Genomic DNA, 12,221 nt, shown 5'->3' with positions numbered 1-12,221 from the left:
TTACCGCAACTAACTTTTCAGAATGGCCAGGTCACCATTAACATGATGATTATTTAATTTTATTACAGTGCACATGGACTTCATAATACATCAACATTATAGGCACTCTCCCACCAGATGCAAGCAAGACAAGAATACATCTCAGAACTCTAGACCAGATCCTCTGAACTTCTCCTCCACGAGGCGATCCATTTTTTCTCCCATTTCTTTGCTCATATGGTTCACCCAGTCCCCAACCTTCCCTTTCCTAAACAGTGAGGAGTGCTGGATGAAAATCTTACCTCCTGCACGCTCAGCACCGCCTGTTTTGTTGACGTCTAGGTTGCGAAGTGATTCGAAGCTGCAGAAGCTCACAACCTGATCGACGACCCCACTCTTCTCCTCCTCTTCGGTGAAGGGCACATCGAGGAAGCTTGCAAGCTTCTTAACAACCGTGAGCGGATCTGACACAATCTCTTCATACTTGAGAAACATCACCTCTTGCGGCCTCGCCAAGCTTTCTTTCCAGTACTGGAGATAATGGTCCCAGAAGGGCCCGAACGGGGAGAACCCTTCGCAGAACATGCTGAATGCATCGTCGAGGGTGATAGGAGCCCCTTTGCTCATCTTGTTGTCGAAGTGCCACCTTGACACGAAGGCGTCTTTGGGCTCGCGGCAGAGGTACACGACCCTGCAGCCGACGGTGGAGATGGCCGGCGGGAGCAGCGAGGGAGGCAGGTGGGTGGCCAGCAGCCTCGGCGAAGGGAGCGTCTCAAGGAAGTCGAGGTCTCCACCCATGGCTCCAATGAAGGGCACGACCCGCTGTGGGTTGTTTGTGAGCAGAGGGCTGTCGGTGAAGTCGCAACGGGAGCGGGTGGAGATGGTGAAGGCGAGGGCCTTGAGCCAGGTGGTGCCGCTCTTGGGGTGGGTGGCGAGGATGATGTCGTCGCGCCGGGGCTTGAAGTTGTCTCTCACCAGCATGAATCTTCTGAGCATGTGTGATCTCAGCCAGCACTTGTTGTAGAGGGTGAGGGGCGTGGACCATCCTTCCCTTGTGGGAAGTGTAGCTATGAGAGCTTCGGACTCATTAGTAGAGCTCTCTTTGATCTCAGACTCAACTTGTGCCATACTGAGAGTGAGAGGTGGAAGAGTGTGTGGGTCGAACTTAGCTAAGGGATTTGGGGGGTGTTATATAGAGGTAACCATGACTGGCAGTAGATGTTATGAGCGAAGCGATGGGACAGGGATGTGCTAGCTAACCCTACCTACTGCCATCAATCAATCATCCACCAACAAGGCAACAGGTCCAACAACTACCACCACCGTTGCAGATTCAAACAAAATTAAACTTCTCCAAGCCGCAAACCTCGGCGTGCTGATCCCTCACCCGGAGAGTTGGTCACTGGGGTTCCTTCTCTTGTTAGCCATAGGCCATAGCATCACTCCATTCTCTTACGGTGGTTTTCATCTACTAGTGTTTTTCAAATTCCCAACAGACTCCATGAAATTTTGGAGGTTAACCCTCGCTCATACTCCCTCCTTTTTAAAATGTAGCACGTACTACATTCTAGACATTTAAAATTGCACTGATCGGTGCTCCCACATCTGGCACAACAATCTAGAGTATATAAGATGGCAGTTGATGCTCATGACTTGTACAAATTTGCATTTTGAAAATAAAAATAAATCATAGTTTTTTAGAATAATCATGAGTTGTTAACACCATACGGCAGAAAAATCTTGCAAATGCCAAAAAAATCGACTATTTCTGAACTATACAATGCAATACATATCTTAAGGCTAGACATTCTAAGTCTAACTATGTTCAAAAATATTTAGTGAGAGCGCAACTAATCGATCATAATGTTTTCCTTGTTGCAGAGATACAGCTAGACTACCACATGGCACACCTGGTGAGCAATCCCAAAACAAAACAAAAAAAAACAACATTAATCATGCCTCTAGTCACTACCGGAATGACGGCCAACACCGACGGCATTTTGTCGGGGTCGTCGACATTTCCTAGTCTGTGAGAAGGAAAAACAATTAGAAAAAAGGTATTCATGTTTGTACTGATGGGAACCAAAAACAGTCCATGTTGAGAAATCCTCACCTAAACCGTACGAAAATTAGCTTACGTGATTAGGTGTCTTCCTCTCATTAATCTTTGCTCCCCTGAATTTCAGGGTGGGCCCCTCTTCCCTCCAATCAAAATTTGCCAACTAATCATTTATGTTAGTTTTCGTAGGTGTAGCAAAGCTCGTTGGTGTTTCTACGCAATAAGTAGACAAATTTATTGGTTTACCAATTGTTTTGAAGATCAAAATGTTCGAGGATAAGGAGATTGCTAATAAAGTGAAATCTGAACATCAAGTTACATGATATGTGTGTGTTGAGGTCAGCATCATTGATGATTTTTTTTCAGGAAAGTATTCGCGCCTTTTCAATCTCGTATAGGTAGCTGAGGCCTATTTTGATGTAGGTTACTCCAAAAAAAAAAAAATACTAGCTCCTTTTTACAATGTAGTGCACTATAGGTCCTCTTCCGGCAAAGAAAAACAAAGAAGCAAATGACTCGGCCAATCACCGTCAAAGACTGCCTCCTCCCCAAGAAAAGCATAGGGTTCCTCTGTCCGCCTCGTCTCCGGTGGCTTTAGGGCCATGTCAGCGCGGTGGATCTCGGTCATTGCCGGCGGGAGGGCTCTGTTTTCAGTTGTTCGTTCGCGTTTTGTTAGGATTTGTGTCCTACGCAGGAAGACGAGACGTCAGCGACTCCCTAAAGATGGAAAAAAGTTCTTCCCGCCGAGCCCCCGTCTCGATGGTGTGTATAGCAACATCGGTGGGTGTGTGGAGATATGTCTCTGACTGATCTGTTCTTGATGCATTTGCTCGGATCTGGTCATAGTTCCTCTACGTTCATGTGTTTTCAGGTTGAATCCTTCCGATCTATGTTACCCTTCATCAGCGGTGGTTGATGCTCTACTGCGCTGGTCATACGGGGTCTTAACACGACGACTTCCCAACTTTCTACTATTAACAAGTTTTGCCCGGCCCCGGCGAAGGAGGGGCAATGACGGTTGCGCGCCTTCGGCTCGCTTTAGTTCTTGTAGTCGTCGCTAGGTGGTGTACGAATCTGGATGTAATTTTTATTATTTCTGTTGTTCGTTGTACTGTCATGATTGAAGATGAATAGATCAGAAGTTTTCTTGAAAAAAATAAAAGAAACAAAATTTATTTTATGTCGAAGGGGCTCAGCCCTTCCCCATAAACACAACTCCAACGCTTACCTTCAAACCACCTGCATACGTCCGGACCGCGCGGTCCGACCGCGGAAGCCATCTAACGCGGGTCCGTATCGGTCTGCGGGACGGTCCAGATGCACTTTCTCCCGCAATTCTGAGAAAAAGGTGGGGGACTTTGCGGGTGTCCGGGCAGCTGCCACACCCTCGTCTGACCGCCCTTGTCCACCAAAAACCTCCCATCCGCCTCTCCCGCTCTTTCCATCCGCGCCGCATTCATGCCGGTCTAGCGCACGCAGCAGTTGGCATTGATACCGCGATTTGACTGGACGAGAGGGTGGCACAGATGAACACAACCTCTCACTGCCGGCATTGAAGCGGCGTGTCGGCCGAGAGAGCGCCGCCCGCTGAACGCCCGGCTGAACACACCTCCTAGCCGAGTTCAGACGGCCACAGACTGTCTGTCTTCCTCCATTAAACCTGCGTGTGTGCCGAGAAACCTACTCCGGCCACCCGTCCGTTCGCTGGCCACCCGTCATTAAACACAGCGCCAGTTGGCTCCGGATGTCTGCCCACTATTTAAACGGTGCTAGACGCCGGGCAAAAATCACACCACACTCCGCTCCCATCTCCTCCTTGCACCATTATCTCCACAATCTCCATGGCATCCGGTGAGCTGGAAGAGGAGTTCTCTAGCATAAAAGTCGGTTGGGTGGCCCGTGGAGCCCGTCGGGTATGAGCCAGGCAACGCCCCACCCTCGATGATCCAGGCCGCTGCAGGCCAGCTCGCAGATGTAGAAGCTCCACGCCGGCGTGTTGTTCAACAAGTCGCCGCTCCAAGCCAGGTCGCTGAGGAGTGGCGAGTTGATCCAGGCCGGCACGCAGGGGAGCACAGCGGCACGGGCATCGTGGCTGCCATGGACGACACCGTGTCGTACCACTCCTCCCATTCCTGGGACCGCGCCATCCGACGTTAACATACACATAACCACGGTCTGAGGCGGAGAAAGAAGCCGGTTTCATGGAGATGGACGAAACGGTGGCCAACACGTTCGTGGCCACCTCCATCATCAAGGAGAAGTAAAGACGGGAGGCCGCCGCCACCGCCACCGCCTGGGTCCCATAAAGGCCACTACAGAGGTGACGCCGGCATAAACAATCTTGTGTAAAAAATTCAGAAACTTTCATCACTTCTGTGATTTATGAAAATCATTTTACTGGACGCAAAAGTTTCTGTTTTCCAACAATATCAAATCAGCTATCACCCAACATAAATCCCAAAGGCTTAGCTTAGCACAAAACTTAATTAAAACATAAAAACACAATCATAACAGAAGCATAATTGTGTAAACACTCAAGAACAGAAAGAAAAACGTAAAAATAAATTTTATTCGTTGGGCTGCCTCCCAACAAGCTCTATTGTTTTATGCCCCTAGCTAGGCATAATGCATAGATTCAAGTATTGTCATCTTTGGTTTTCAACTCCTCAATCTCGCAACCAAAATTCTTCAAGGATTTAGCATGCATATTTTCAATAACAATACTCCTAGGGATATGATTGAAAAATTCATTCTTGCAAGAAGGGATTTTTACCACTTCAAAAAAATTGGGATGAATACTAATCATTTTAAGATCTCCTTTGTTGTTATTAGAAGTAGTACATTTGTTCTTAGTGATTTGAGTAGATTTGCAAATTTTTACGGGAGTTTTTTCAATAGTTTTAACAGAAGAAAAGGGCGAGCTTAAGTTACTAAAAATTTCTTCTAATTTATCAATCTGTGAAGGGACTTCTTCTATTCTTTCGTTAACTACGGCTTCCTTTTCCCTTGGCAATTTAAAAACATCTCCCGCTTTTGACCCAAATTTATTAGCAAGATTATGCATTTTTTATCTAAATTTTCAACATGTTCTTCAGGAGCATTTTCTTTTCAATAGCATCAAGCCTTTGCATAACATGCTCGAGAGTTAAAATAGTTTCATTAGTATTGAGAGGTGGTGCACCCACTAGATCTGCCATATCATTAAAAGCATCCAAAGTCAGGCACATCAAGAAATTTCCACTGGTAATCGCATCAAGGACGAATCTATACCAAGTGGTGATGCCCGCATTAAAACTGCGAAGAAGAACAACGGTAGATTGCTTACGAATAGATCTATTATGAGCATTGCAAATCCTATACCAAGCATCTTTTAGATTCTCCCCTTCCCTTTGCTTAAAATTTAGAAATTTGTTCTCGTTGTTACACGCAATAGAGGAAGAGCTAGCCATAATGACAAAGTAGGCAAGCAAGATTGCAAGCAAATAGATAGATCTGACGTGAAAAAGGCGAATGAAAAAGAAGGCGAATAAAAAGGAAAAAATTTGTGAAGTGGGGGAGATGAAAACGAGAGGCAAATGGAAAATAATATAAATTGCAAGGAGATGAGATTTGTGATTAGGAACCAGATAGATGTTGATGATGTCTCCCCGGCAACAGCGCCAGAAATTTCTTTTGATGTGGCTAGAAACTGCGTCGGTATTTCCCCAAAGAGGATGGGATGATGCAGTATAGCTACGGTAGTTATTTCCCTCAATTATGAAATCAAGGTATCAATCCAGTATGAGAACCAAGCAATACTATGTAAACGGTACCTGCACACAAGGAACAAATCCTCGCAACCCAACGCGTAAGAGGGGTTGTCAATCCCTCTCCGGTAAAAAGATAGATAAATTTGTATGAGTTTGGATAAATAGATCTCGATAAAATGCGAAATAAAATAAATAAAGAAAAAGTGCAAAAAGGTATTTTTGGGTTGTTAGAATAATAGATTTGAAAATAAATGCGATGGAAAATAGTTCTTGAAATAAGTATGATAAAAGATAAACCCGGGGGCCGTAGATTTCACTAGTGGCTTCTCTCGAGAAAATAACATACGGTGGGTAAACAAATTACTGTTGGGCAACTGATAGAAGATTGAATAATTATGACGATATCCAAGGCAATGATCAATATATAGGCATCATCCAAGATTAGTAGACCGACTTCTGGCTGCATCTAGTACTATTACTCCACACACCAATCGATATCCAGCATGCATCTAGTCACAAAGCACCTCTTCCCATGGCAAAAAAAATCGATCTATTTGGCCTAACTAAACCAAAGATCCGAAGAATAAATATGAGGCTTTAAATAATCATGCATATAAGAGATCAAAGAAACTCAAATAATATCCATGTATATAGATCTGATCAGAAACTCAAAGTTTATCGGATCCCAACAAACACACCGCAAAAAGAGTTACATCAAATAGATCTCCAAGAGACCATTGTATTGAGAATCAAAAGAGAGAGAGGTAGCTGTCTAGCTACTGCCTACGGACCCTTAGGTCTATGGTGGACTACTCACGCATCATCGGAGAGGCACCAATGAGGATGATGAGCCCCTCCGTGATGGTCTTAGATTGGATCTCGTCGTTCTGGAACTTGCGGTGGCTAGAATTTTTTTTCGTCAACTCCTCTAGGGTTTTTGGAATATTTGAGAATTTATAGGGCGAAAAGGCGGTGCAGGAGACCCCCGTGGGCCCCATAACCCACCAAGGCGCGCATGGGCCTCCTGGCGCGCCCTCGTGTATTGTGGTCCCCATGGGACTCCTTCCAGGTGCTTTCTTGGCCCCCAAGGTGTCTTCTGGTCCAAAAAAATCTCCAAAAAGTTTCGCTGCGTTTGGACTCCGTTTGGTACTGATATTCTACGAAGTAAAAAACAAGCAAAAAACAGCAACTGACACTAGGCACCATGTCAATAGGTTAGTTCCAAAAAATGATATAAAGTTACTATAAAATGATTATAAAACATCCAATAATAATATAACAACATGGAACAATAAAAAATTATAGATACGTTGGAGACGTATCAACCAGCATTGCTTTTTCTCATCCACACAAGTTCTGCAGCTCGTCCTCCCCGCTCGCCCATCGCCTACCCCCACCTCTTGCTCTCCGTTCACGCAACACCTGCCTCACCTCTACCTCGCGCCGTTGGATCCTAGCTCCGGCGAGCCCCACCACCACCAGAGGAGTTTCCTCTGCTGCTATTTCTCCTTCTGCAGCGAGCTTTTCCCCCTTTTCCCCATAGCTACGTCGACGTCCTTCCATCTCCTCGATGCACCCCTCTCGTCCCAGGGACGGACCACGGACGACAGACAGTGGAGTTGCAACCGGGCACGCTGGAAGCGCAACCAGTGGACAGAGGAGCTACAACCGACGATGGGTTGAGCTGCATCTGACAGCGCCGCGTCAACAGGCGACCTGCAACCGGAGCTTCAACCACTGGTGGCGGAGGTGCAATCGACGTTTGGGAAAGTTGCATCGAGCAGGCGGAGGTACAATCGACTTTTGGGCAAGCTGCATCGAGCAGGCGGCGCAGCAACCCGCGGGGGCCGCCGGTGCCGGAACCAGTATGGTGGCGAGCTGGAGCTGGCGCCTCGTTTTGCTGCAACCGGGCATCCAGAGCTGGAACTGGTGCCCCCTGCTGCTTCAACCGGCGAAAGTCTTCATGCGATGGAGACGGACGGCGGGCTGCGGGCGACCATTTTGCTGAACCTTGCCCTACATTTGCTGGAACCGACATCCGTTTTTCCTACCATCAGCCACGCGATTTGCTGGAACCAGACGCACCCTTGCCACTGCTGACGGAGTTTTTGCTGGAACCAGTGTATCGTTTTGCTGGAACTAGCTTTTCTTTTTGTTACAATCATTCTTTTGTTTGTTATAATCGAACCAATGGGAGTCTCTTCGCTGAGTTCTTTTCCTGGAAACAGTGTTTCGTTTGCTGGGACTAGCAATTTTGTTTCCTACAATCAACCACTGAAGTTCTCCCTGCAGAGGTTGATTTTGCTGGAATCGATTTCCTTTTTTTTTGCTGGAACCTTATAACGATTTTTGCTTCAACCGATGACTGAGAATTTGTTGCCTTTTTTAGATCTCTTTTTGGCTGGACGGGACAGTGCAAACCGATGACTGCAGCGAGTTGGAGGCGGGGTTACGCTGGGATGCTGCAATCATGGCACCCGGGCGTTGGATCTAATCTACTTGATTGTTTTTAGAGTTGCATCCATGGTGAATCCCGCTGCAATCAATGGTGGCCGTGATGCAATCCCGGCGACCACCCGAGCAGGACCTCGCCAGAGCTCGTCAGACATGGCCACAACGACGACGACGAGGAGGAGCGGAGGTGTGCCTCCGGGAAGCGTGTGGATTCCTTTGTTTTCTCTTAGGAGGTAGAAGACACAGAGGGGCCAAACCAACGGTTAAGAATAATTAGATCGGATGGCCCGACGCGACCGGCCCAAACATTGAACCGGCGCGCCGGCGCCTAGTGCTAGCCAAAATATATGTAGATCTGATCTGTATAACTTGAAAATAGAAAATATAGATAGATCTGATCTGTATAATTTAAAATATAGACTGATCTGATCCTTATAAATTAAATATATAGATGGATCTGATCCGTGTAACTTTAAGAGCATGGTTAATAGCACAGCCGGCTGCTGGCTATAAACCCGCTCCACATCATCTATAAAGCCTTCACACACAATAGGTTGGCTTTTAGGTTGACTATAAGAGTGACTCTGATAAAGACTTAGATACTTAATGCTTGCATGTATATATTACCTGTTATGATCGAATGTAAACAACATCTTTGTGGCCAATATTTCACACAGACTAGTTGACTAAGTCTCCTCAATTTTGTTAGTTGACTAATTCCAAAGTGTGGGCAAATATTATGAAGCGTTGTACTACTAGGTAGCACAGTCAATATTATCTGTTTTCCATACTGTACACTATATTCCCTGTTCCCTGTTCTTCACTGTTTTTTCGCTTCCAGGAAACTTGATTCAGATAAACTTGGTGCTAATACAAATAGGAAATTTCAGTAGATTTAGTGATCTTGTACTGTACTTTTATTTTATTTTCCGTTGCACAATGCTTACATATGGATATGGAGCTTCTAAGATTAAGATTAATGTGCATGTTTCTCCTTTTCTGTCCACTATGAAGGATGGTCTTGCACTAGGATCAGGTACTGAAATTCAACTTCTGTAATTACCTATATGACTACAATCTTCTTGGTTACTGCTGGAAATAAATTCATCAATAGTTTTTCATCCCCATGAATTACTCTAGTATATATATCATACAAGTGAACAACAGCCAGATCATATAAATAAATGACACCACGAAGGGCCATCTGATTGTTCAGACTTCAGAGTTGACATAAACAGGGACACAAGTGTATCAACTAGCAGTGCTTGTGGATCTGGGTCGTCAATATACCAAGGAGATGTAGTAGAGCACCAATGCTGGCCGTCGGTGCCCAGCAAGGACCTTCAGCCGAAGAATCTGCTGCACTCAGCCTGGTGGGTCAGCATGGTGCAGAGGAGGCCGGCGGCATGATCAGAGTCGGGACGAAGTGAGGCAGCGGCGGCATGACGAGTTCAGGCGCCGGCCGGACGAACCGATGCGCCTGCGGCCGGATGAGATGAGGCGCCGGCGGCGGCATGACGAGTTCAGGCGCCGGCCGGACGAACCGATGCGCCTGCGGCCGGATGAGATGAGGCGCCGGCGGCGGCATGACGAGTTCAGGCGCCGGCCGGACGAACCGATGCGCCTGCGGCCGGATGAGATGAGGCGCCGGCGGTACGTCGACCTGAGGCTCCGATGGAGGGCCACCAGAGGAACCGGTGCACGCGTCCTTGTAGGATGCTGGCCATCTCGTTGATGCTGCGCGGCCGGCGATTCTAGGATTCACGAGGTGGCAAATTGGGGCTGATTTTGGAGGCTTTTTTATATCTTCGATTTGGCAGACGAAAACGATTTGGGGCGAGGGGAGGAAGGATTTGGCGCGGTGGTGATGAAAGAAGCGCGGGAGGTGAGGAAGACGCACGGGATCCAGAGCGCCGGCTCTAGCGCTTGCAACGGGCTGCAAGCGGGCGGCTGTTCTTGGGTTTCTGTGTTGTAGCCGGGCGACTCACGGAGCGCCCACTCCCTTCTCTCTTCTGCCTTCTCTCCTCTTCAGCTAGACATTTTCTGACGTTGAACGGCTTACAGCCAGCTGACTAGGCATTATTGTACTTGCTCTTAGTGATTTCGCCAAGACATTGGATGTTTGAGCGCCAGTGATCCATCAAATATATCATTTTCTAATCACCTTAGTCTCATCCGTTTTTTCTTTTCTTTTTCAGTTTTTATTCCACTGCACACAAATAATATCTCGTTAAATCCAACCACATCAACGTTGTATTTGTAGTAGTGAATGAGAATTATATGTACACTTTTAACGCTTAATCTTTTTGTCCCTCGACTCGCAATGAGACCGACATTTATTGTCCCAGTAGCAGGGTCCAGCCTCGACTCTCTCTGGGGAAACAACCTGATCTTTTTTTGTCCCAGATGCAAGTCCACCCTCGACTCACAACTAGGGCTTGACCTTTTTTTGTCTGAGTTGCAAGCCCACCCTCGACTCGCAACTAGGGCTTGATCTTTTTTTGTCCGAGTTGCAAGCCCATCCTCGACTCGCAACTAGGGCCTATTTTTTTGTCCCAGATGCAAGTCCATCTTAGACTCGCAACAGGGTCCGACCTTTTTTTGTCTCAGTTGCAAGTCCACCATCGGCTTGCAACTGGTGCCTGGCCTTTTATTTGTCCTAGTTGCAAGTCCACGTTCAACTCGCAACTAAGGCCAAATCTTTTTTTTTCAGTTGCAAGTCCATCTTCGACTGGCAATCGGGGTCCGATCTTTTTTGTCTTAGTTGCAAGTCCACCCTCGACTCGCAACTGAGGCCCAATATTTTTTTGTCCTAGTTGCAAGTCCATGTTTGACTAGGAACTGACGCCTGATCTTCTCTTTGTCCCAGTTGCAAGTCCATCTTCAATCGCAATCGGCTCAAACCTTTTTTTGGTCTCAACTGCCAGTCCACCCTCGACTCGCAACTAGGGCCCGACCTTTTTTTTGTCCTAATTGCAGGTCCACATTCGACTCGCAACTGAGGCCTGATTTTTTTGTCTCAGTTGCAAGTCCACTCTTGACTCACGACGAGGGTCCTTTTTTCCCAGTTGCAAGTCCATCCTTGACTTGCAACTGGGGCCCGACTTTTTTTGTCCCAGTTGTAAGTCCACCTTCGACCCACAACTGAGACCCGTCCTTTTTTCTTCGTTGGCTTTTCATTTCTTTTATATTTTTTTTCAAAAAATGGATTTTCCATTTCTTTTTCTTAATCATTTCTCTATTTCAAAAGGTGTTTCGAATTTGAAAAATTCTTTGTTTTAATAAAAAGGGATTTCTTTAAAAAATGTTAGAAAATACAAAAATAGCTCTCATACCAATTGTTACGCAATACCGAGTCCGCTATCACCAGTGTTTCCGACCCACATGCGTCAACCAGGCCCAACCGGAGAGCAACACCCACTTATGACAGGCCTTGGGCCCTCTCCCCCCAAAAGACTAGCCTTAGGAGGGGATACCCCCGCCCTTATAAGTTGTGTTATGTCTCCTCCCACAACCGATGTGGGACTAAACCCAACAATTTTTTTCTCCGAGTTGCAAGCCCATCCTCGACTCACAACGAGGGCCTATTTTTTTTGTCCCAGTTGCAAGTCCATCTTCGACTCGCAACAGGGTCCGACCTTTTTTTGTCTCAGTTACAAGTCCACCATCGGCTTGCAACTGGTGCCTAGCCTTTTATTTGTCCTAGTTGCAAGTCCACGTTCAACTCGCAACTAAGGCCAAATCTTTTTTTTCAGTTGCAAGTCCATCTTCGACTGGCAATCGGGGTCCGACCTTTTTTGTCTTAGTTGCAAGTCCACCCTCGACTCGCAACTGAGGCCCAACCTTTTTTTTGTCCTAGTTGCAAGTCCATGTTTGACTAGGAACTGAGGTCTGATCTTTTCTTTGTCCCAGTTGCAAGTCCATCTTCGATCGCAATCGGCTCAAACATTTTTTTGTCTCAACTGCCAGTCCACCCTCGA

The 12,221-nt window shown here is 46.6% G+C and overlaps 1 protein-coding gene across 1 annotated transcript; it reads right to left on the bottom strand.

Moving 5' to 3' along the window:
- On the bottom strand, positions 1-1,155 carry LOC109753624 (cytosolic sulfotransferase 15). The gene has a single exon (XM_020312541.4). The coding sequence runs from the start codon at positions 1,105-1,107 to the stop codon at positions 142-144; it is 966 nt and encodes a 321-aa protein (XP_020168130.1). The 5' UTR covers positions 1,108-1,155; the 3' UTR covers positions 1-141.
- Positions 1,156-12,221: the final 11,066 nt, after the last annotated feature.

This window comes from Aegilops tauschii, chromosome 2, assembly GCF_002575655.3.
Source record: "Aegilops tauschii subsp. strangulata cultivar AL8/78 chromosome 2, Aet v6.0, whole genome shotgun sequence".
NCBI classification, from domain to species: Eukaryota; Viridiplantae; Streptophyta; class Magnoliopsida; order Poales; family Poaceae; genus Aegilops; species Aegilops tauschii.
This window is presented reverse-complemented; position numbering and strand designations above follow the sequence as displayed.